Source organism: Aegilops tauschii, chromosome 2 (genome assembly GCF_002575655.3).
Source record: "Aegilops tauschii subsp. strangulata cultivar AL8/78 chromosome 2, Aet v6.0, whole genome shotgun sequence".
In the NCBI taxonomy this organism is placed as follows: domain Eukaryota; kingdom Viridiplantae; phylum Streptophyta; class Magnoliopsida; order Poales; family Poaceae; genus Aegilops; species Aegilops tauschii.
Genome location: NC_053036.3, coordinates 347,631,445 through 347,656,462, shown reverse-complemented (window position 1 = coordinate 347,656,462; position 25,018 = coordinate 347,631,445). Strand labels below are relative to the sequence as shown.

The 25,018-nt window shown below is 44.0% G+C and overlaps 1 protein-coding gene and 1 pseudogene across 2 annotated transcripts; both read right to left on the bottom strand.

Annotated features, from left to right (window-relative positions):
• Nucleotides 1–266: 266 nt before the first annotated feature.
• LOC109747546 (transcription factor bHLH62) lies at nt 267–3,535 on the bottom strand. 2 transcript variants are annotated; one of them, XM_073508564.1, is made up of 7 exons: nt 2,784–3,535; nt 2,494–2,664; nt 2,257–2,322; nt 1,259–1,327; nt 1,078–1,149; nt 761–942; nt 267–644 (listed from the first exon to the last, which is right to left on the bottom strand). In XM_073508564.1, the coding sequence occupies exons 1-7, from the start codon at nt 3,450–3,452 to the stop codon at nt 599–601; spliced, it is 1,275 nt and encodes a 424-aa protein (XP_073364665.1). In that variant the 5' UTR covers nt 3,453–3,535; the 3' UTR covers nt 267–598. The 2 variants fall into 2 exon arrangements, with proteins under 2 accessions (XP_073364665.1, XP_020162177.1); XM_020306588.3 differs by having other exon boundaries at nt 267–942.
• A 9,241-nt stretch (nt 3,536–12,776) lies between these two features.
• LOC141041008 (uncharacterized) lies at nt 12,777–18,026 on the bottom strand (annotated as a pseudogene).
• Between the last annotated feature and the right edge of the window lie 6,992 nt (nt 18,027–25,018).

Here is a 25,018-nt window from a genome sequence, read left to right as displayed (position 1 = left end):
ATAACGAGGCATAGAAGGCAAAGTTCGCTGGCGAACGAGACTGGGAGGGAATCGAGACGGGAAATTAATGAACGGCGCCTAAACGTTTTGGGAAAACCTGATTTTCGTAAGGTGACTTACACACCTAGACGGAGGGAGTATGTGGGCTCATAATGATATAGCAAAAAAAAAAAAAAGGAAAACAAGGGGAATATGTATGTTGCCATTGGTTGGAGTAAATACTAGAGGCATCCAAAACAAAAACGAGATCAAAGACATGGTTGATCTAGGACATAAATTAAACACCAAAAGGGAAGGTAGCTTTCTTTGTTCTCTGCATTTTCATGCTTTCCAAGTTGCCATCCTTCCTAGGCTCCTCTCCGGGTTGAGAAACTACCACTACATACTTTCTACAGTTAGGGCATGCATTGCCTGTTTTCAACACACATACACCCAAATTCATACTCTGTCATGCCACTGCATCTGCACCCAAAAGCCTGAAACCTGCTGGTTCTCGTTTGTCATGTGGTAATGATTGTTGTAGTTTCTGAGCTGCTGTGCAGGGAGAAGAGAAAAGAGGGGCGGCTGGCGTATGTACAGAAGGCAGGGGCAGGCACATTTATGGTTCAACCTTCATGTGATTTACTGTAGTCGCCGGCTGGCCACTGCCTGCATTCAATGACATGGAACGGGCCAGACAGGGCAACCTCAGCACAGAATCGAGAACCGGCCGTTTTCAGGACATGAAGCAACCAAGGAAAGGTGATTGGTAGTATTTCACTCGCCGTAGAAAGCTTGGGGGTCCTGCCTATGGCTGCTGCTGGCTCCCCCCATCTGCACCATGCTCTGGAGGTCATGCTCCCAGCTGAAGGTGCCTTCTAGCTCTGCCCCGTGGCCGTGGCCGGTCGCGACGGCGACGGGTGAACCGGCGTAGGAGAAGCCGGGCACTGCCATCTGGTTCATCTGGAAATAGTTGTGTGCAAGGTTATCTTATCTCCCTCGCATCAATTTGAGTGGTACGGTGGTCTGATAAAAGTTCCGGTGTGGAGATTGACGGCAAAGTTCGATTTTTAATATACGTGTCGTATGAACTCTCACCTCTTTGGACGGGATGTGCTGCTCGTCGAGCTCCAACTGAGGATTCATGGTCGACAATTTCATGGACAGAAACTGAAAGAATGTAGTAGTACAAATTATTAGTCAGTTCAGTTCTGAAAGGAAGAAAGTTCAGTCGAACTGTCTAAACTCTTGCGACATGAATTGGTGGTTACTTAGCTACCTCGACCTGACGCTGCAGCGACTGGACGTAGTTGATGATCTCGTCGAGCATGAGTGCCTTGCCGGTGATCTGTCCACCGCACATCCGCATGTGATGGTTAATAATTAAGCAGCTAAAAAACGCAAGGAGAAAAACTTAAACAAACCAAAATTTGACCGCCGCCGCAATAATTGGGCACTAAAGTAATCGTGCGCGCCACCTAAACCACCCGCACCTTCCATTGATTAACTAATCATCCTCCACCAAACGCCGGAACGTCGCAACTAATTATGACTAGTGCTGCTAGCTTAGCTACTCTTGGACCACTACGGTCCAAATTACTAAATTACTGCCTCCAAAGCCCAGACTTCACCATAGCTAGCTCGTTTTCTTCCTACTTTCGGTGGAGGAGTCGCTCTAGCTAGCAAAAAAGTCCAACTACTATAGAATTACATCCTTAGGCCTTCTTTAGTTTAAAGGAATTTTATAGGAATTTCATAGGATAGGATTTCTATAGAAAAAAATTCCTTTTGAGTCCTTTGGTTTGTAGGAATGGAATCCTATTCCTATGAAGGAATTCTTCCTATTCTCCACATTTCATAGGAAAATAAACATTAGTCTAGATTTAATGGAAAAAATCCTATGACGTGAATTAAAGGGCATCTCCTTTCCTATTCCTACTCATAGGATTTGAGATACATGTCATCTCATTTCCTATGACTTTCCTATTCCTACGATTTTCCTACCCTATGAACCAAAGAAGGCCTTAGTAGTGATTAGTAGCTAATGAACTTGTCTAAAAAAAGCTAATGAGCAAATGGTAGCTGACAACAACATCTAAGTATGGAGTACGAATTTCGTTTGTTCAAATGTATTTTAGACATGGACACAGTCTCCAAAACGCTATCTATGCGTACTCGCCTTCACATGCATGCTAACCGTCCAAGTTAAGAGAATTTGACCTCGAGGAAATTGCGGCTCCGGCGTGTTCATACATGCATAAACACATACTACAGTACCTTGTTGCAGCTTGGCACCAGGGACTGCAGCAGCTTCATCCTCTCACCGATCTTCTCCCTCCTCACCTACCAAGTAAGAACAAGCAAAGTCTTCACACATGATATTTTTTTTAATAACAACCACAAGGTAGTAGTACGCTCAAGTGATTAGTAAATTTTACAGTGACGTGCATTTGGATTTGGGAATTAATGTGTAGTATCCAGCTAGGATAGGTAGGAGCTTGGTAGCTACCGTACCCTCTCGGCGAGGCTGTGACTATCGGTTGCCTGCCCCCTCCTCGCCCTCACATGGATGTAGTCCTTGGCCGGCTCGGCCTTCTCCTCCTCCTCCACCGCCCCGGCGTTTTCCTCGTCGCCGCCGTCGGCCACCCTAGGCCGCTTCGGCGGGCTCGTATTGATTGCCGCCATCTGCATTTGTGCCAATAATTTATATATTATCCACGGAGTTACTTGGCATAGTATCACCAACGAACTGGGCCTTGATTGATGCCAACATCTGTGAAATGAGAGGGAGAAGAAGAACTCACGGAGCAACTGGGCTGTACTGCGGGTAAAGAAGCCTTCGCCTTGCCCTTCGCCGGGGCCGCCTTGCGCTTCCGCGCGGAACCGGCGGCGCCCTTTTTCGTGTGCGGGTCCTGCATTGCGGTTGCGGGCTGGCTGTCCGTCTCGGGGTTCATCTCCAGTTGGGCGCTCTGATCCAATGGCGCCGTCGCGGCAACGCCGGAGGTGTTGCCGACGAGCGACTTGCTGCTTGACACCCGGGATAGCCTGCCGGTCTCCAGCGCGGCGATGGCGCCGTAGCCCCGGAACGCCTGCGGCGCCCCGCGTGGAGGGGAGCTGATAGGCGTGCTGTAGCAGGAGTTGTTGGCGCTGGCGCCGTTGCAGATGCTGCCGAGCCGGCCGATCAGGTCGCCGATGGCGACGTCATCCTCGCAGCCGTGCGCGAAGCCTAAGCCTCCGCCGGCGGTGGCGCTGGCAGGAGACGAGACCAGAGAGCTGAGCGCGGAGTCAAAGTGCGCCGTGGTGGCTGAGGAGTCTACTGGAAGATGCTGGTCGGCTGCCCACGGCAGCCCGAAGGCCATAGCCGCGGCGGCTTCGAACCCTGAACGCGGCGGCTGCACGTAAGATGCGCCAAGGAACGGCGCCGCGAGGCCGGAGGAAAAGTACTCGCCGGGGAAGAAGTGCTCGTTCGCCATTGGAGACTTGAGTGTGCGTTGGCGTGCTCGGGTGAGAGGAGGGGAGAAGAGAGGGGAAGAGGAAGGCTGTGGAGGTTAGGGACGAGGAGGTAGTTGACCGTTATATATGGAAACGGGTGAGAAGTGACCGTATTGGTGGGTGTGGCACGGTGAAAAAAATAGCCTAAAACCTTCAAAGTGCACGCACACCTTTTGGAGAGAACGAGCGGCCGGCTCGTGACAGCACGATCGCGCGATCGCATCGCGATTGCATCGCGCGAGCGCCAGGTGCCGCCTGGTCCGTTTCCTCCCATCGCACGGTCGTGGGCGATTTGTCCTTATCAGACCCAGCGCGGGACCCACATGTAAGCGGCTAGAGGGAGATCGTGGGCGGTGGTTTCGAAACGCGAGCCGTTCTCTCCCCCATTTCCTCCGCTGGCCGTTCTCTCCCCCATTTCCTCCTCCCTTTCCGCTCTTGCTCTCGCCCCGCAACTGCGGCGAAATCGCGTCGCGGCTCTCAAATCGCCAACGGATTCATTGCTGGACCGCGGGGGGGATTCGCTGCTGGACCGCGCCGGCATTGCAGGTACTAGTAGTCCTCCCTTTCTCTGTCTCGTCGCCGGGCGGTCTAGGTCGTGCCCAGGTTGTCGGTGGCGGAAATGGCGGGCTGGGATTCCTAGGGTTCCTATGGCATCAACTGCCTCGTATGGTCGATTCGGTGTAGACGTGTCATGTGTGCTTCCGTTCGACTCTCTTGTCCTTGGATTTGTGCGGCAGCAAGGGACAGTGGTGGTGGGGATTCATGGTGGGAGGGTGCGTTGGTGTCGGTGGAGTGGTTGTTTGGATTTGCGGTCGACGCAGACGTCCGTTTGGGCCTTCTGTTGTCCTTCCCCTCTCTGTCTCGTTGCCGGGGATGAGGCCGTGTCCAGGTTGATGGTGGCGGATCTGGCAGGCTGCATAGGGTCCCTTTCTGTGCTTGCTTCGATTCGATCTTCATATGCTTCAATTTTGTGTGGTTGCAAGGGGGTAGTGATGGTGGGGATTCATTACTGAGTGTTTTGTGGGTCATGGCTGAGTGATGCTTGGGATTTTTGCGGTTTGAGGTACGGGTGCGTCCAATGTACCATGTTCTGGTCCTCGCTGTGGTTTGTTGTTGGTAGATGATGTCCTAGATGTGTGCAATGCAATGGCTGATTGAACTACTTTTAGGTTTAGTTGCACAAAATTCTACCTAGTTGGTTGCATCCTTTTTTTAGTTGGTTGTTCACATGTTCTGCACTTTGCATTATAGTTGTCATGCTTAGTTGGCTTCCTGTTTGTACTAGGTTGGCTGTCTATATGTTGTTCAGTTGCACAAGTTGCCTGCTCAGTTGACTGCATCCCTATACTAGTTGGCTTCCTATTTGTACTAGGTTGGTTGTCTATATGTTTTTCAGTTGCACAAGTCGCCTGCCCAGTTGACTGCATCCCTATACTAGTTGGCTTCCTGTTTGTACTAGGTTGGTTGTCTATATGTTTTTCAGTTGCACAAGTTGCCTGCCCAGTTGACCGCATCCCTATACTACTTGTCCTGCTTAGTTTGCTTCATGTTTGTACTAGGTTGGCTGTCTATATTCTGTTGAGTTGCACAAGTTGCCCTGCTTCCATGTTCGAGTTGCTCCTGTAGGTGCCCTGCTGGTGCACCTACTTGTCCATATATTCTAGTTGCCCAGGAGATTAGTCACAGGTGGTGGATAGCCTGTCCATTTTTTGCTGCATACTTGTCCATATTTTTCTAGTTGGCTATGCATTTTTTTGTTTGTCCCAGTTGCACAAGTTATGATACTCAGTTGCCTGCCTTTAGTTAACTATTTTTCTGCCTAGTTATTACTCGCCTTAGTGAAACTAGTTGGCTTATATGCTGTCCAATTGCACAAGGTTGACTTCCCAATTGGCTACATCATTGTAGTAGTTGGCTGTCCACATGTTCTATAGTTTTTTGCACTAGGTGTTCTGCTTATGCGTAGAGGTCTCCGGATCAAAGCAACCTTTTATGTTTTCTCTAGTTTGTTTGAGCATTTTCTAACTATGTTTTCTTTTCTTGTATTTCCCCCACAGGCTAAAAATGGTTATAATAGGAGGAGATGCGGATGGCAATGAAGAAGATGTATTTTTTTTTCATTTTTTCTGTGTCTTTGAGTTGTTTTCAACTTATCCATGTATGCTTATGTCCTTTTTTTCATGTTTTTGTGGTTGCTTAATTAGGGTTTTGGAAGTCAGTCCCTTCGCCGGAACTCGAAGCGTGCTGCTAATCGCCAGCCACGCTCTACGCGTAGTGTTCAGCAGGGAGAGGAAGTTGAGGTAAGTGGCATGCTGATGACACAAGCATCTTATTTTGGTTTTGTTTGGGTCATATAATATTTTTTGTTTTTTCCCATGCCCATGTTTTTTATTTTCTTAGGATGTTGATCAGTTTCGGGTTGTAAAGCGGACTAGACGTGCAGCAGTTGCAGGGGGAGCTGAATCATCTACTAGGGTAAGTAAATCCTTGAATATCAATGGTTCTCGCTTTTTTAGATGTTGATGAAATTATGCATCCGTTGGCACCACTATTTTGTTGTAGTTGCTCAATAACCATCTTGTAGTTGACATCACTGGTCATCTTGATCTAAATATAGTTTTCCCAGAAGTTGACATGAGTTGGCATCCTGTAGTTGACATCACTGGTCACCATTTGTGCAGGCAGCAGTTGCTGGAGGAGCTGCCTCATCTTCCGTAGCAGATGCTGAGATATGTGTTTTTTGTGTGTTTATGAGCTATTGAACAGTTTCTTGCAAACCTTTTTCCTTAGTTGCTGTTAGCTTCTTGCAATATCATGCTTATCGTTGCACATCCCCTAGAACTTTTTGTAGTTGTCGGGTCTAGTATATTTTCTTAGTTTTTTTGCAGGTTGCACACTGGTAGTCTTCAGTTGTCATCATGAGCTTTCATAGTTGCACAAAAACATCATATTAGTTAGCATGATCCATTTTATGTTTATATAGTTTTTGCAATACTGATCCAAATGATCATTGCTAGTTTTTTGTTAGTCCAGTTTTTTGTCTTGTGTTTAATGTTTTTATTTTCTCATCAACAGGCCTGCGGTGAAGGAGTTGAGGTGGGTGCATGGGAAGATGTGGAGTGACCATCACAAGCGGGCAGGATAAGGGCATCACCAGGGCGGTTTGCGAAGTTCAACAGCTCGCTATCCCCACTGCGGAAGTCTGAGCTAGTTTCAAGGTTGTTTGGGGGCCTATTGAACTTATCAGAGACACTTCCAGCGGACCTCGCTAAATTCCTGGTGCAGTCCTACCAGCCAGAGAGCTCTGAAATGGTGTTCCCAGGCAGGGGAAGGATCCGTGGCGATGCTGACAGTGTTCACAGGGTATTTGATCTCCCAAACAGGGGTCAAAAAGTCAGATATGTAGTAGACAAGGATGCAACTAGGAGATTCAAAGAGGCTTTCAACATAACCGGAAATTCTCATCCCTAGATCAGTACATGGTGCAAGATGATTAAGGATATGGCGGGAAGAACGGATGACACATTCTTTATGGCCTGGCTTGCGGTTGCATTCAGCACTTTTCTAGCACCAACCACAACCCTGAAGCTGAGCCCAAAGTGCTACGGACTTGTGCTAGACCATGAAATGCTCAAGAACATAAACATCCGCCTCTTTGTAGCAGAACACATAAATGAAGCTTTTCGGAACATGGACCAGAACAAAAAAACCGTTTGTTTCTGCTTGTATCACTTGATGGTGAGTGAAAACTAGCACTTCCATGTGTTTTTCTTCTTTGTGCACTTATAGCTTCTGAAATACTCCTCATAATAACTGAAGTTGGGTTTGCTTTTTTGGTTCTATGGCAGATCCTATACCTTGATGCACTCGTTCATGACATCCTAGTAAGCAACTGCGCGATACGAGCGAATGCATGGGATAGTAGCCTAATTGCCAAGGTGATCAAGAAGGACTCGATCTCTCCTGGTGTGTTCGGCAAATTACAAGTGAGTTCTCTTTTGTTTTTTTTCAACAGTGGCTATTTTTATGTTCTATTCATTTCTGCCCAGTTTTAATTCCTTGGTAGATGCACATATGCTTTTGAGATCAGCTTTTCGACACTTTTTGGTAGTTGCACAAAAACTGTGATCAATTGGCACAATAATGCCTATAGTTGCACAACTTGTAGCTTTAGTTTGGCATCTAGACACATGTTCATTTTTAAATGGCACATCATCTGTTTCAAGTTGCATAGTTTTACCTATCTGGTTGCATAGATGTGTGACATCAGTTGGCAGAAACATTTTTAGGTGTCCTGTGGGTTGCACAGTTTTTTTGGTTTGTGCAGTTGCATATATGTAGAATCCAGTCTACCCAGCATTTTTTTGTAGTTGCACATGTTATAACAATTGGTTTTCGCTCAACACAAAATCTATTTGATAACCTTGTTCTTTGCTTTTCTCCTTTTCACATCAGCTTAAAGAGGAGTATAGGGGCATGGAGCAGACACCACTGTTTGGTGGTCTTTTGCAAGCTGAAGCATTTGTGGCATCCAAGTTGCCAATAACCTACAACCCGTAGGTAAGTCTTTGCATAAAGGAGTTTGGATCAGTTGCCAACATTTTCTTCTTAAAAATGTTTTCTTATTGAATCAGTACTCAATCTTTTTTTGTGCTGATGTAGAAAAAGGCAAAGATTGCCAAAGTGGTCAATGACTTGTGCAAGGCAGTAACTGAATAGGTTGGCACCTTCATTGAAGCAGTTGCCAAGATCGATGATGAGGAACCGGATATTGATCCATATGTACAACAGACATCAACGGGAACCGGCACGTCACGCCGTGTTCCAAAAAGGAAGAGACGGGTTTCACCTACACAAGAAGAAGAAGAGTTTGTTGAGGAGTTAGAAGAAGATGATGAAATGGAAGTAGCACAAGATGTTGAACATGATGGGGACACAGATGAGGATGAATCAGAGGAGGAGGACAAAGAGGAGGATGACAAAGAAGAAGATGAATAGGAGGAGGAGGAGGATGAGTAGGAGGAGGAGGAAGAAGAGGATAAAGAAGACGAGGAGGACAAAGAAGAAGAGGACAAAGGAGAGGAGGAGGACAAGTAAGAAGATAATGAGGCAGAGGAGGAGGAAGAAGATGAGGCCAAAGAGGGGGATGGAGACAAAGGTGCAGCAGTTGATGGCAGTGAGGGGGAAGGAGATGATGAGGATGTTGATCGTGATGATCAAGGGGGATCCAATGGAGACAGTGATAGCACTGATGACGATGATGACAAGGGCCCTGGTTCCGGGGGTACAGGCGGCAACACAACTAGGGCGACTAGCAGCACTGTCAACCCTAGCAGCAACAACAACTCAATGAGCAACAAGAGCACCCTATAGATGTGGATGGATAAAAGTTGCTGGAAATATGAGCATTTTCCCGAGTCAAAGAAAAATGACGAGGCGGAGTCTCAAGGGAGCATTGATATGCTTAAGCTGTTCAACTTGAAGCCAGCTTTGCCAACCACTTTCCCCATGCCAGATTTTAGTGACCAAGAGATGTGTCAGAACATCAACTTTGCCATTGATCAGAAGTTGTTCTTATTAAGCGAGGGTGAAAAGAATCAAGTTGACATGGAGGAAGCAGGAAAGGGTCTGGACTGGGTTCATTCGGAGGCAAAATACAAGGAATATTTGAAGCAGCTTCCAGATATAAGCTCCAGCAAGAGCAAGGCAGCATCCGTGGCAAACCCTCATGTGGTACAGAAGCACAAAGCAGTTTCAATGAAGAAGAATATGAAGTTGCCTCAAATCCAGCAACAGATGTTGAGGGCAGATGCTGAAATAAATGCGGGGAAGGAAGCTGTCGCGCCAACTGTTGTGCCAACTGTAGTGAGCAGAGAGCCAACCAACACTCAAGATGTGACATCAATACATGTTGAGCCTACAACCATGACAGGAGTTCAACAGATCAAGGGGAAGACTCCTATGTCAGCACGCCCACCTAAACCAGCTAAGCAACAAAAGATTCTCAAGTTTGCCAAGGGCACAAAGGGGGAACATGGCACAAAAGGTGTGGGGTTCAGACACGAGACAGAACAATGTGCCACAGCCATCGATGCAGGAGTGCCAAGTTCAGCTAGATTGCTGCCAACTGAGGCTGGAAAGATTCCAACTACAGATACTACTGTACCAACTGAAGTGTCAATTAGCAGCGGGGTCATAGTCAAAACTACCACTCTACTTAGGAAGGCACCACTACAACTGCAAGCCCCAAGGTGCCAACTCATATAGATACTTCAATGCCAAACACGAAAGGAGGTGATCAAACTGCCAAAGTGCCGTCTCCAAGAGCTAACACACAACATCCAAGCAAGCCTGCATCACCAAGAGCTGACTTTCAGCACTCATTAACACAAGAGGAGGTGTTCAACATTGTAACTAGGTGCAAGCCTCCTAGGCCGCCAACTACAACACTATTGCGAACCAAGTCAGCGAACGATGCACATGTGTATGTGCCGCAAGGAGATGCCCTGGGCCTTCAACCCATACACAGATCCAACTCTTACAGCTATCATGGTGACGGGTACTGCGATGCACCAACTTTTGACCTAGGCATAGATGGTGATGCTGAGCCTGCTGCAGCACTTGCTCCAGCAGCACAAACAGGGGATGCCAATGTGGTTGTCATAGATGAGGGTGAGTTGGACCCAGCAACTATGAATGAAGGATGCGCTGCTGCTGATGCTGGCAAGGAATTAGCTCACCAGCCAGATGTTGGATCACGAGACAGCTGCCACACCCCGATATGCGTAGAACCAACAGTTGGCACGAGTAGTTCTTCAAGACCACCTGTTGCACGAAGACAGAGGAGGGTAATAAGGCCCGGAGCATATCAAAGGTCTCCATTCATTGATTACAACAAGAAGAAGACGTTCAACTCCAATTAGGCAGTCAACAAGCTTTACGCTGCCATCTTGTATTGGGCCAGGCATCACCCAGGAGCAAATGATGCTCTTACCAGGTAAACCAACTCCCCACAACCTACATACATATCAATTTCAGTTGCACATTACCACCCACTTAGTTACACAGAAAGCAGAGCATGTTGCATAGAACAATGCTTTTAGTTGCACACTCTTGTTTTTTTAATACACAATTTTTTGTTGTTGTGACCCTTCAAGCTAACTTGCCTTTTTTTAAAAAAAAAATCAGCCCTGAGATAATCAGGTATGGTGCTTTCTACATTACTATAAAGGAGTTAGTTGATTCCATCAAGCCTGTTCAATGGCTGTCAAGAATTGTTATTGAGACTGGAATCATACACATCATGGATAACTTACCAGAAGGGTCAAAGAAGGTCGTTAAGCCACTGAGATTTTCTTTTTCAAAACCTTCTTCCCGTCATCTTGTTTGTAGCACTTTTGTTGACCAATTCAGGGAGTCCTTTCATCTAGTAAGGAGTTTGAGGCATGTTTATAATTTCTGCAGATCAATTTACAGCAAGAGATCCACAATGTGAATGAGATAAACAAGAAGTTTGAATACAAGAACCGTCTCGACAAGCAAGACTTGGTCAGTGCTGTGCCCACATGATCCATCTCTTAGTTGGCACCCATAGCATGTTCAGTTGCACATGACACATCTATTAGTTGGCAAATACTTTATTGCAACCTGTTTTAACTTCACCATTTTTTACTGTTTTCTTTACCTACAACATGTATCTGTGTCTGAATCATTCACGTGTGCAGGTCATGCTGCCAGTGCTTGAGTGCACTGATATAAATGATAAGGATGGAGGCAGGCATTATTGGGTCTTCAACATCAACTTGAGGGATGGACGTTTCGAAGTTCTTGATTCAAGCAGGAAGCTGGACACCATTGAGTTGATGAACACCGCATCTACCATAGCGGGGGCAGTACGCCAGCTATGGAGGAAGCATTACCCAAAGTTCAGCATCGAGCACTTCCAGATTATTGACATTGACGTACCGAAGCAACACGGCAAGTAAGACAAGAAGCATGACATTCTTCTCAATTTTTACCATCAATCTATAGTTTATTCATATAGTAGTTGGCTGTCCCAGCTGGCTTACTGTTTGTACTAGTTGGGTGTCTACAAGCTGTTCAGTCGCACAAGTTGCCTGCTTAGTTGGCTGTCCATATGTTCTACACTTGCACTAGTTGTCCTGCTTAGTTGGTTTGCTATTTTGCACTAGGTTGGCTGTCTATATGTTGTTCATTTGCACAATTTGCCTGCTTAGTTGGCTGCATCCATGTACTAGTTGGCTGCCCACATGTTCTGCATTTTTGCACTAGTTGTCATGCTTAGGTTTGCTTCCTGTTTTGTACTAGGTTGGCTGTCTATATGCTGTTGAGTTGCACAAGTTGCTCTACTTCCGTGTTCGAGTTGACCCCATAGGTGCCCTGCTGGTGCACCTACTTGTCCATATATTTCTAGTTGGCTATGCACTTTTTTTGTCCTAGTCCTTTTTTTGTTTGTCCCAGTTGCACAAGTTATCATACTCGGCTGGCTGCCTTTAGTTAACTATTTTTCTGCCTAGTTATCACTTGTTTAAATGATTATTTTGTTTATAGATGTACAATCTATAGTTTTTTTAAGACACACAACTAGTTTGCAATCTGTTTTTCATTTTTATGACTTTCTCATGGATTATCTAGCCAGTTGCACGGTGGATCATGAGTAGTTGCACAGTGGCACATAATTAGTTGCACAGTTCCACAGAGTACATCATCTTATTGGTTTTAAATTTCTGTGACAAATTTTCCTTTTCCCCACCGCAGCAATGAGTGTGGGCTGTTCGCACTGCTTAATGCCACTGAGTGGAATGGTAGTCAACTGCCCAACTATGATCCCAAGGAAGTACTCAACATCAGGAAGAAGCTAGCATATGATTGGGTCACCAACGTGCACAACTCTGCCCCATGGAGGAGGTTGCTGAGATACGGCAAGGACTAGGTCAGTACTCTTTTTATTCTCTGCCCTTTTTTATATGCCTTGCTGGTTTGCACAATTTTTCGACAGATTTGTAGTTGCACACTAGTAGTAATTCCGTTGCAACTCAATGTCATCACTTTTGTTGACACATTAGGAGCACTGGGCATACAATTGTTCAACAACTAAATATTAATCCATTTGCCAACAAAGGCACAAATAGCAACCATTTTACACAGTGCATGAACTAATTCAAGGAAAACAACTTAGAGAAGAGAAAGCATAGATGTTGAATGTGTCCACTTGGTCCCAACATTGGTAAAAAACAATCACTCTTTTTTCTTTTCCCTTTTTTCATACAAACGATGCAAGAGAATCACAACAGCCTGAGTGGACACACACCGGCAGTGTGCTCTGTAGATTGGCAGTGGCTGTATTTGTTTTTCTTCTTTGGGTGTAGCTCCAGCGCCGATTTGTATCCCTGGGCACAAAATCATCAGAGACTTGTGCAGGGGATGCAGCCTCCAACGGGGCAGTAGGACCAGTGTGCATGGGCGCTGGAACATCACGAGGTTGTGTTCGATCACCTGTGGAATAACCATATAAAAAGTTTACTATTTTTTTGTGCAACCAGGACTGATGTTGTCTGCAACCACACAGCTCATGCTGTGCAACTAACTGGTAGCTGTGTGCAAGTTAAGTCGAAAATAAAACCTGTAGTAGCACGGTCCGTCATGGCACTTGGATGGTAAACACCTATAGCTAGAACAGGAAAAATAAGTTAGTTGTTTATCTTGATGCTTGAACTAACATAGCGTGCGCAACTGGGTAGCCTGTTCTGTGCAACTAGGCACCATGATCTGTGCAACTGAAGTTACACACCTAGTTAGATGGGGAGTTGGGGTAAGTAATTACCTAGATGATGAGCCCCCTGAGTACTCCTTGTAGGGCCATTGGGAGGAGCACGCGGGGCACTGCTTGCTGGGCCAGGCGAGGGAGGAGCTGGCGGAGCATGCCATGTAGAGCCTGGAGGTGGAGGAGGTCCTCGAGGGTTGCCATCACCTATAGCCAGAACAGGAAAAACAAGTTAGTTGTTTATCTTGATGCTCGAACTATCATAGCGCGCGCAACTGGGTAGCCTGTTCTGTGCAACTAGGCACCATGATGTGTGCAACTGAAGTTACACACCTAGTTAGATGGGGAGTTGGGGCAGGTAATTACCTGGATGATGATCCCCCTGAGTACTGCCTATAGGGCCATTGGGACGAGCACGCGGGGCACTGCTTGTTGGGCCAAGCGGGGGAGGAGGTGGCGGAGCATGCTGTGTAGAGCCTAGACGTGGAGGAGGTCCTCGAGGGTTGCCATCATCTGATGGCCCTGTAGCAGCAGCCAGTTTTTTCTTTTTCTTGGACTTGTTCAGGTGGCCAATCTCGGTACGTGCTCCGCGCATATGCTTGTATACAATGGCCTGTGCTGGATCAGAGCCACTCGCAAACTTGGCTAGTTTCCGAAAATCGTATATCATGTTTCTCTCCCTTATCTGCTTCTTTGATTGAGGAGGCATTTCATCCGGTTGCTCATACCCAGTCCCTAGCGCACTAGGGACAGCAGTAGGCGTCCATCGTCTTAGCATGTACCTTTCCGGTATGACATCAACTCCAAGATGGGTGAACACCTTGAGGATGTGGCAACAGAGCATGCCGTCCTTGTTCATTTTGCAGCACTCACACAAATAGGAACCCTCCCCCACCCTTGCCTGCACCAAGTAGTTTCGAGAACCATATTTGGCAACAAATTCCTGGTTCGGTCTGAGCTCAAAAATATCAGCACCAACTTGGAACGCATTATAACGTCCAATCAGCTCAAAGTTCAGCATTGAGTTGTGTGGGTTCACATATCTTTTTAGGACATCGTTGAACCCCTATACAACAGGAAGGGGAAGAACCTGTATTTGAAGTAGCACGGCACCCAAGTTGACCTGTATTCGTACAAATTTTCAAAGTGTATGTGTGTCATAGCCTCGTACTTCATCATTAACCCAGCCCAATTCTGCTCAAACTCGTCTGGAGTGAAGCTGAAGTCAACACAGTAGTTGAAACCATCAGAGAGCCCTGGATTCCGGCACAACAGCCAACCAACTTTTTCCTGAGTCTTTTTCATGATGTGCCATCGACAACAGCGATGCACGGTGGTTGGAAAGATGCTTTCTATTGACTGCTTCATCGCACCATCCTGATCGGTTATGAAGTTGTCAGGAGGTTTTCCATCCATAGCCTCTAGGAATGCTCGGAAGACCCAATCAAAGCTCGGTGCCAACTCCTACCTCACAAACGCACAACCCACCATGAAAGATTGGCCATGTCAGTTTATTCCGATGAAGGGTGCGAACGAAATATTGTACATGTTGGTCATGTAGGTGGTGTCAAACGATATGCAATCGTGGTACGCCTTCGCATAAGCTTTTCGAGCTAAGCCATCCACCCAAAATATGTTGATAACTCTGTCCTTTTCATCATATTTTACCTTATAAAAGAAATCTGGATTGGTTTTCTATATATCCTTGAAGTGCGCAATTGTCTCAATCATGTCACCCTCCTTTGTGTCATCTTTACAGAAACTTGTACACAGATTTGTTATTGCCTTTGGTCCGAACGGCACCATCATCTCAGATCCATAGAACTCTGCCATTATATTCATCATACGTCCTGCATAATACAAAAAGAAACAATATATCTTGTTTTAGTCACACGAATTCGCACATCCAACTACACAGTAATATGACATGTGGCACAGAGGATAGTTGCAGGATATGGACAAGTAGCTGCACTTTTAAAAACACTTGCGCTTTGCACACAGGACATTGTGTAGTTGCACAGTGAAGGTAATCTAGTTGCACAACAAGCACCAAAGTGATATAGAAACAGCATGGGAAGTTGGACACTAGTTGCAAACTTAAGACATTTTAGTTGCACACCAGTACCATAACAGTTGCACACTGATCTGCCTAGAGGGAAATTTAATTCTGTAAGGGATAAAGAAACACACCTGTAGTCAAGTTGCAGTTATACAAGATGCGCAAAACTCCTTTTCATCAGGAGAGATGCCTTGGTTGGATCTCAAGTATTTGGACAATGAAGGTTTGTTCACCAGCGGATGATTGTGGTCACGAACAAAGTGCGTCACCTCCCATCGCCCATCTAGCAGCTTCACCAACATTTTTGCCTTGCATTGAGTCTGCTTTATTGTCTCGCGTTTCCGTTTGTTCTTTTTCTTACTAGGACCAGCCTCCTCTTTAGCAAAGATTGGAGGTTCATCTTCCATTTCCTCATCAGTGTCAACAGGTTTTGGATCTGGTATAGGGTCCAAGACAGGAGGAGCCTCAGCTCCTCCATCATCAGCTTTAGGCTTCTTGTACTTGTTGCAACAAAACTGCTGTTTTACCAATACATTGGTGCGAGCTGTCCGCCTAGAGGTGTTCATATTGCCAGAGAAACCCATCCGTAGGGCATAGTTGTTGTAGTGATCCTTAGCAATTTGAAGGCTTTCAAACCTCATCCCAACATAGGGTTCCATTGGCTGAGAACCAGTCTCATCCTCTCCTTCTTCTCCTTGCACATCACCGTCAACAGCACCAGCTCCGAGCTTAGTCCTGGTTGGACCAGGAACATTTGCCGCGATGCCCATGTCATCAAGGGTATGGCTCTCTGACTGCAAAGACACCATTACAGGGGCACCACAGGTTGATGATTGCCCTGCCACATTGTCATGGCCCATAGGGTTAGGCCCACGGGCTGTCTGCGTGTAGTAAATAGAGCGCCCATTTTCTGTCCAATTTCCTTGTAGTATGTTGGGTTGCTGCTCATCCATATCATGAGGAAGCTCATTGAGATCAGGAGGCAACTCACTGAGATCAAGCATTTCTTTTTTCCTTTTTTTGCTGCTGCCTCACACCCCCTGCACATAAAAAAGAAGGAAGTGATGTCATCAGTTTTAATCATGAAAAAGTGTTTCAAACAACCTAAAAACTTAGTAAATAGGCAGTTGCACACCATTATAACAATCTTAGTTGCAAAAGCTAAATGTCTATAGCAGAATATTTTTTTATAACAGGAATGCATTTTTTTGTTTGCACAGAGTTGTTATGTTAGTTGCACATTTTGTAGTAAATAGGTGGCGAGAACATGACTTTTTTTACTACAAAGTTTTTCTGACTTTTTCCTCTGTTTGTTGCAATGGTCAGCATGTTTTCTGTTGGCAAGGAGCTGATTCAGATTTTTCTGCACATAATTTGATGCTACAATTGAGATGGAAAATTCAGGCGAAAGAAGAAAGAAGAATTGGATGATAGATTATAGATATATGTTTTTCATCGCCGTTTCTGTTCTTACTTCTAGTATATTGAACATATTTTTACACTATAGCTTTGCAATAGGTGTGGGACCAGAATATATGTGTGGGACAAGAATATATGCGTGACTATTTTTAATATGGTTTGTGGTTTCATTAGCTATGGACAAAAGTTCTTGTATTTTTTCTGTCGTACTACATATTTTTGGTTTTTGCTAGAATAGATGTCTCAGTTGGCTAGGATGCATATTTTCAGTTGGCCAACATGCATGTTCAGTTGGACAGTCAATGTGTTCAGTTGGCTAGAATAGGTGTTTCAGTTGGCCAGGATGCATATTCAGTTGGCCAGCATGCATGTTCACTTCGCCAGGTTACATGTTTTTATTGCACATATACTTCAGGTTTTCTAAAGTGTTCACTCAAAAAACTTCCAGTTCATGTGGGGTACAATGCATGTTTTAGTTTGCCTAGCATGCATGTTGAGTTGCCAGAATACAAGATTCGGTTGGCTGGGATGTATGTTCAGTTGCACATATATGCATTTTTAGTTGCACATATTCTTTGGACAGTCAATGTGTTCGTTTGCAAACAATAACTACAACTTGGTAGAATGCATGTTTAGTTTTGGCTACATTGCATGTTTAGTTGGCTAGAATCATGTTTTAGTTGGCTAGAAAATATGTCTTAGTCGCTTTGCTGAACACATCCAGGGGGGGGGAACTTGGCTGGCATGCATGTTAGAAAACATGTTCAGTTTTGTTAAACTTAATCTCAAACCATGTTTAGTATGCAAATAGAAAGTTGTGCAACTAAACTTAATGACTTGTGTTTAGTTGCACGAACCAGAAAATAGTTGGCTTGTGTCCATGGTTGGTTTTCAGTTTGCAGACATGACACTCATGGGGGGGTGGGGGGTGGTGTGATGTTGACAATGGGGTGATGTGGCAGATCCACTCCTTTCTTGAAGCAGCTTCTCCATGGATTTGCTGATAGATCCATGGAGAAGGGGGTTTACAGATGCAATACAAGAAGGGGGGACTGAAGGCAGAGGGGAATTACTTGCCTGATGTTGCTACCTGGTATGGCTCTGATCACCCTGCCCTTAGATCAATTTCTTGAAGCAGTTTCTTCTACTTTGGGGCTGCCATGGCAGCTATACAGGAGGAGGAAGAAGGGCCTTGGATCCCCTTCTTTCATGGAGAAGACGAAGACAGCGAGCGGGCGTGGAGGCGAGCAGGCGTGGGAGGGGCTGGGACGCTGGGTATGTACAGCTGGCCATGTGGGGAGCGCTTTATCTGTTCGGGATTGGCCGCTCCATCGGGCCGGTTTGGTGGCCGCCTGTCCCTTTCCTTTTCTGTACCGCGGGGGGACATGGCTTGCCTTTTTAGGCCGGTCGCTCGATCGCACTAGTGGGCAGCCGGCCGCCAACTAGACGCCTCCAGAAAATAGTAGGCACATGCTATACATCCATCCGCGCCCCTTCTGATCACTGGTCACTCTGTTCTCTATGTTCTCCTAGAAACATACATATTTTTATTTTTATATTTTTCGAGGAAACATACTCCTCAGGGCTCTTTGATTTAATTCACACGATAGGAAAATACTACCTCTATATACTAATATAAGATATTTTAGATTACTATAAAAGAAAGTACGATGGAAAATCAAAAAATGAAGGATTCCTACACCCTGCCTATTTGAACCATATGATTTTTACATGAAGAAATTGGTACACATGTCTTTTACATGAAGCATATGATTTTTTTCAAGAGCTCAGACTTCATGCAAAATTTCCAATGAAATAAACTAGGGAAATTTCCTTAAGAATCATTCCTACGGATTGTATTCCAACAAATCAAACAGCATCTACTTGGCTTAGTTGCTTTTATTTATCTTAGTTTAATTTAACGCATTGCCTTATACATAAAAAACAACAAAACTATTTTTATTTCAGCATGCATTAGATTTTTTACTTAGTTATAATGGGTTTTACTGCACACCCGCAAAAAATAATAATAACGAGTTTCACTACTAAGAATACTAAGCCGTGTGACTACAAAACTACCAATAATGATCACTTCATGAGTACACTTATTGCTCCACCTGAAACTAAGGTTGATTCCTTCAAAATCATTTGTGATTTATTGAGGTTTGTATTGAAAGAGCAATTTGCAGGTACTTCCAATGAAGATAATGCTTCTCAGTTGCATATTTTTTGGAAAGTTTGTGATAAGCAGAAATATAAAGAAGGTTAGGCTGATTATGCCAAGTTAAAACTTTTTTAATAAAGAGCAAGAACCAAAACATGGTTGTTGTCTTTACCAAAAGGTAGTGTTAGTTCAACCTAGAAATCTTATTTTGAATTTCAAACAACTCGATCATGAACATTTAGCTCAAACTTTGGACTAACTATGTTCAGAAATTGTCCCACACATGTAACATCCCAAATTTTCAATTTGGTATGTTATACATAGATCATCTTGCATATCATATTTTATTGCATTTGACGAATCCTCGATAAATCCTAAGCAACTCAAGGACCCACGGAGAGAGTTGGGGATTTTCTCAAAATTTTCATATTTGATTTTCATCAAATAATAAAACGAGGATTTTGGTTTTAATTATTTTCTCTCCGGAAAAATATTTCATTTAAAAATAAACGAGAGGAGAAAATATGACTTCTCCAAAACAATTGAAATATTGGAGGAAAAATGTTAAAATCATTTATTGGATTTTATTCGGATTTTATTTGCAATTTTAATTGCATTAAAAAAATATTGCATGTTTTCAAAAAGTTGTTTTGTGTCAAAACAATGTTCACCCTGTTCTAAAAATTCTAACTAGACGGGAAAAATTTGTTTTATCTTTTTTGGATTTTTATTTATTTTTCTACGAATTTTTCGGCGGAACGTTTAAAAAAAACAAATTTTTCGCCGCGCCCGACCGGGCCGAGGCCCAGGCGAGCCGCCGGCCCACCCCGCGTCTCCTCCGCGCGTACGCCGCCTGCCGCCGCCGTGGCCGGCTCGGACTCCGCCAGAGCCGCTGCCTTGCCCCCTCCTCGAAGCCGCCACCCCCCAATTATAAGCCGCCGCCGCCCCCCCTTCACCCCGTACCCGCGCCCCGAGCCGCCCGAGCCGCCGCCGCTGGGAGCCCGCACCGCCGCCGCCTCGCGCCGCCGCCCCGCTCGCCGTTCGCCGCCGCCGGAGCCGCCCCTCGCCGCCCCGAGCCCCGCCGCACCCCGCCACCCTCGCCGGAGCCAGCCGAGCCCCGCCCCGACGAGGTATTACCTCGCCGTCGTTTGCCGGTTTATTTAAAAAAACCGTTCGTTTAAAAAAAAACCCTAGATCGGTTTATTTCTTCGGTTCTGTTATTTTGTAAACATTCACTGACCCGTTCGTTTTAACGAACGCGTTCGTCGGATTTTCTCTGTTAACGAACGTCCATTCTTTAACCGTTCGTCCGTTTTTCTTTTTCGTCGGAATTTTCCTGATTTTCTCAGATCTCGATTTCTGATCGGATCTTCGTTTCTGTTTAACTTTTCTCTCGTTTATCGGAATCAGGCGATTCAAGCGCCTAGAGTTTCGTCTCGAAATTCTCTTTCCGTTTAACCTACTCAAACAAGTTTTTGCTGCTGTAAAATTTGACCTAGATCCAGATTAGTAAACGAAGCTTGTTTCTTTCGCCGTTTGACTTTCGTTGCTTCGTTCGAGTTGATTCTTTTTGCAAACCGGAGTTCTTAAGTTGAACTTTCTGGTTGGATCTTTCATTCGAGTTTTACCTGTGCATTAGATAACTACTTATTGTTTGCTGGTTTGTTTGCGATAGAGTACCCGAAGTGTGCCGCTTGTTACTTCGAATCGCTAGGTTTCGCGGATCATCAGCAAGGCAAGTAACACTTTGATCATACCTTCCATACCCAGTTTTTATTGCATTAGATCTATTCCTCAAACATTGCATGATTAGGATCTAATTAAATAGTGGGAATTGGGAAGTAGTTGAGGTAGTACCTATTACCTGTTCTTTTATCAAACCCTTGGGAGTTACTGCTACGTTGCTATTATATTGCCATGCTATGCTCGTAGACGTGGATTGGGTTTGAGAGATATTCATGACAGATGTGAGATTGTTAATAATGGTTTACCTAAGGTGGCAACTAAAACTCACATCTGGGTGGATTGAGGCACCTGGAGAATCCAGTGTTGTCTGTTTGTATAAGGACCGCCACCCAGGCTCAAAGGGATCATAAGATTATTCATGCTAGAAACTTCCGTGTGCAGCCACAAGCTATTATGGGCTCTAGCATAGTTGAGTAGGTTACATGATCTCTTGAAGAGGTGGGCTAGTAGATGTAGGGGAAAGTAGGTGTAACTGTCCACCCGGAGTAAAGAGTGATTGTTCCTGAAAGGCTGTGTCTCGGTCATCCGTTTCTCAAACATCATGTAGTGCGAGAATCAAGCGGAGGCGATTGAGTCTTGTGGGGAAAAGTGCGCAAACCTCTGCAGAGTGTACAAACTAATCATGGTTAGTCGTGTCCCCGGTTATGGACAACTTGAGTATCTAGTACTTGGATTATCATTTGAATTTCATCACCATGTTACTTTTAATTAATTTTGCTGGGTTAATGATGATTATTAATTGGGATTGAGATGCTGTCAACCATCTCAATGTTTAACAACCACCATGATAGTTAAATAAAATCTATTCCTTTGCAGTAGGGAAAAATTGGCTTTTTCGCAAAACCATAACCATAGAGCTTTCCACCAGGCATATATGCATGTAGTATAGCATCACTATGTTCATTATTCTCTATGTGTTATTTTGCCAGCATATTCTATGTGCTGACCCGTTTTCGGGCTGCAACGTTTCATGTTGCAGACTTTTCAGACGACGAGTAAGGTGCCTTAGGTCGTGGTCTTATACTCAGTGATGCCGCTGGAGTTGATGGACTCACTTATCTTCCAAGTCTTCCGCTATTATCGTATTTAGATGGCCTTAAGCCATATTTATCATACTTATTCTCTTTGGAGATATTCGATGTAATAAGTGTGTGATTGCTACTCTGTTATAAATCCTCCATTTGTACTGTGCGTGTCAGCATTACTGATCCAGGGATGACACTGGTGCACAGCAGCACAGACCATTTGAGGTCTGGTCGCTACAACACATGGGCTAGATGATTGGACCATGCGACATGCTATTTATATTGGACTTAACCATGTGTGGAAAACCTTGTTAGATTCAGCGGTAGGTGGCACATTTATGATAATGAAACAAGATCAAGCTAAGAATCTTTTGGACAACATGATGACAAACTATGGGCAATGGCATACCAAAAGGGCTCCAACTACTAAAGAGGTAAATTCTATTTAGGAAATTGGTAGTTTAAATGGAAATATTGATATGCTTATGCCCATTGTTTCTCCGAATAATGCTCCATCTAGTTTTGGTGATGTTATGATTGGCAAACTTATTGAACAAAATAAAAGAGCAAATAGATGTCAATTTTATTGCTAGAAATAATATTGACAACAATTCCTATAGGAACTACTCTGGAAATAATTACTCATGTCTTAAGCTCTAAAAAACTATGTTGAGGGAAGCAATAATATACCCACTGATCTATAAGCTTTAATCAAATATTTCATTTTTTTCAAAAGAAATCACAAAAAAATTCAATGAAATGCTTGATAGGTTGGGTACTCTCTTTGATAAAGTCGATATGCTTGCTAATGATGAAGATTATTAAATTAACAATCACACCATACAAACTTAATAATGGAGAGACTCACAAATATATTGAAGCTACTTTTGATAATAGTTGGGAAATTTATGAGTGCTAGAAGCTATAGGGAAAAAACAAAGATAAGAAAAAGAAGCTAAAATTGAATATGAAGATGTTAAAGTTTCAAAGTTGTTGATACATCTTTTATTGATGGAGTTACAATCAATTGTGATGATTTCACCGTCTTGTATGTAATAGAAGTTTTGCACGAATTGACTAAAGCTCCTAGTGCCAGTGAGTGAAATAAACAATTAACACAACTTATTGCAGAAGTGGTTTTACATGCGAGAGATGATTTTTTTAGAAAATGTTATGATTCTTATAAAAATAGAGGATGGATTGGAACTAACAATACGGATTAGCATCGAAGATGTTTATATAACAGTTTATGTCTTCTTGGTGCTAGTGTTTCCACCATTCCAAAATCTTCATATGAAGGTTTAGGATTAAAACCAATGTAACCATCTCAATTGAATTTACATTCTACAAGAAAGAAACCTTTGGAGAATGACTGATGTCTCACAATCGCTAATATGAATTATGTTCTAGTTGATTTTATTGTTATGGACATAGAAAGCCATCATTTATGTCCAATTATCTTGTGAAGGTCGTTTTTCAAAATTGTAGATGTTATCATCATATATCCCATATACCTGAATAGTTGATCCCAACTGCTTAATCTTTTCAAAATGCATGTACTTTTTCTAAAGAAATCTTGATCTGTATTAACCAAATTTTGTCTAATTCATAAACCTTTTTGTATTCAAGAAATTTTTCCAAGTTCATGAATTGTCTACAAATTTTAGAAAAGTCAATGGTCAAGGTATCAAACGCTCAGTAGTTAAGGTCAAATGGACGAACGAGGGAAGCAAACCATCGAGCGATCAATGGAGAGGTCACTCGTGCAATGATACGTCTCCAACGTATCTATAATTTTTGATTGTTCCATGCTATTATATTATCCATCTTGGATGTTTTATATGCATTTATATGCTATTTTATATGATTATTGGGACTAACCTATTAACCTAGAGCCCAGTGTCAGTTTTTGTTTTTTCCTTGTTTTTGAGTTTCGCAGAAAAGGAATATCAAACGGAGTCCAATTGAGCTGAAAATTTACGGAGAATATTTTTGGAAAATATAAAAAATACTGGAACAAAAAGATATCAGAGAGGAGTCCCGAGGCCACCACAAGGGTGGAGGGCGCCCCCTAGGGCGCGCCCCCGTCCTTGTCGTCGCCTCGTGGGCCCCCTTGACTTGTCCCCGATGCCAACACCTCATATAAATCCCAAAACCTCCAGAACAAAACCTAGATCGGGAGTTCCGCCGCCGCAAGCCTCTGCATCCACGAAAAACCAATCGGGAGCCTATTCCGGCACCCTGCCGGAGGGGGAAACCATCACCAGTGGCCATCTTCATCATCCCAGCGGCCTCCATGAGGAGGAGAGAGTAGTTCACCCTCAGGGCTAACGGTATGTACCAGTAGCTATGTGTTTGATCTCTCTCTCTCTCTCTCTCTCTCTCTCGCGCGCGCGTTCTTGATTTGGCACAGTCTTGATGTACCACGAGCTTTGCTATTATAGTTGGATCTTATGATGTTTCTCCCCCTCCACCTTCTTGTAATGGATTGATTTTTCCCTTTGAAGTTATCTTATCGGATTGAGTCTTTAAGGATTTGAGAACACGTGATGTATGTCTTGGATGTGCTTATCTGTGGTGACAATGGGATACTCACATGACCCACTTGATGTATGTTTTGGTGATCAACTTGCGGGTTCTGTGACCTTGTGAACTTATGCATAGGGGTTGGCACACGTTTTCGTCTTGACTCTCCAGTAGAAACTTTGGGGCACCCTTTGAAGTTCTTTGTGTTGGTTTGAATAGATGAATCTGAGATTGTGTGATGCATATCATATAATCAAACCCGTTGATACTTGTTGTGACGTTGGAGTATCTAGGTGACATTAGGGTTTTGGTTGATGTGTGTCTTAAGGTGTTATTTTAGTACGAAATCTAGAGCTGTTTGTGACACTTATAGGAATAGCCCAATAGATCGATCAGAAAGAATAACTTTAAGGTAGTTTCGTACCCTACAATAATCTCTTCGTTTGTTCTCCGCTATTAGTGACTTTGGAGTGACTCTTTGTTGCACGTTGAGGGATTGTTATGTGATCTAATTATGTTATCATTGTTGAGAGAACTTGCAATAGTGAAAGTATGAACCCTAGGCCTTGTTTCGAAGCATTGCAATACCGTTTTCGCTCACTTTTATCACTTGCTACCTTGCTGTTTTTATATTTTTCAGATTACAAATCTGTATCTACCATCCATATTACACTTGTATCACCATCTCTTCGCCGAACTAGTGCACCTATACAATTTACCATTGTATTGGGTGTTTTGGGGACACAAGAGACTCTTTGTTATTTGGTTGCAGGGTTGTTTGAGAGAGACCATCTTCATCCTACGCCTCCCACGGATTGATAAAC

What these genes read in the sequence shown, in the direction of transcription:
- LOC109747546 (XM_073508564.1), bottom strand. Translation starts at nt 3,452, where the DNA reads ATGGCGAACGAGCACTTCTTCCCCGGCGAGTACTTTTCCTCCGGCCTC. An exon ending in CAGTACAGCCCAGTTGCTCC is followed by an intron (nt 2,665 to 2,783) that starts GTGAGTTCTTCT and finishes GCACAAATGCAG; the next exon opens with ATGGCGGCAATCAATACGAG. An exon ending in CCCCAAGCTTTCTACGGCGA is followed by an intron (nt 645 to 760) that starts GTGAAATACTAC and finishes GAATGCAGGCAG; the next exon opens with TGGCCAGCCGGCGACTACAG.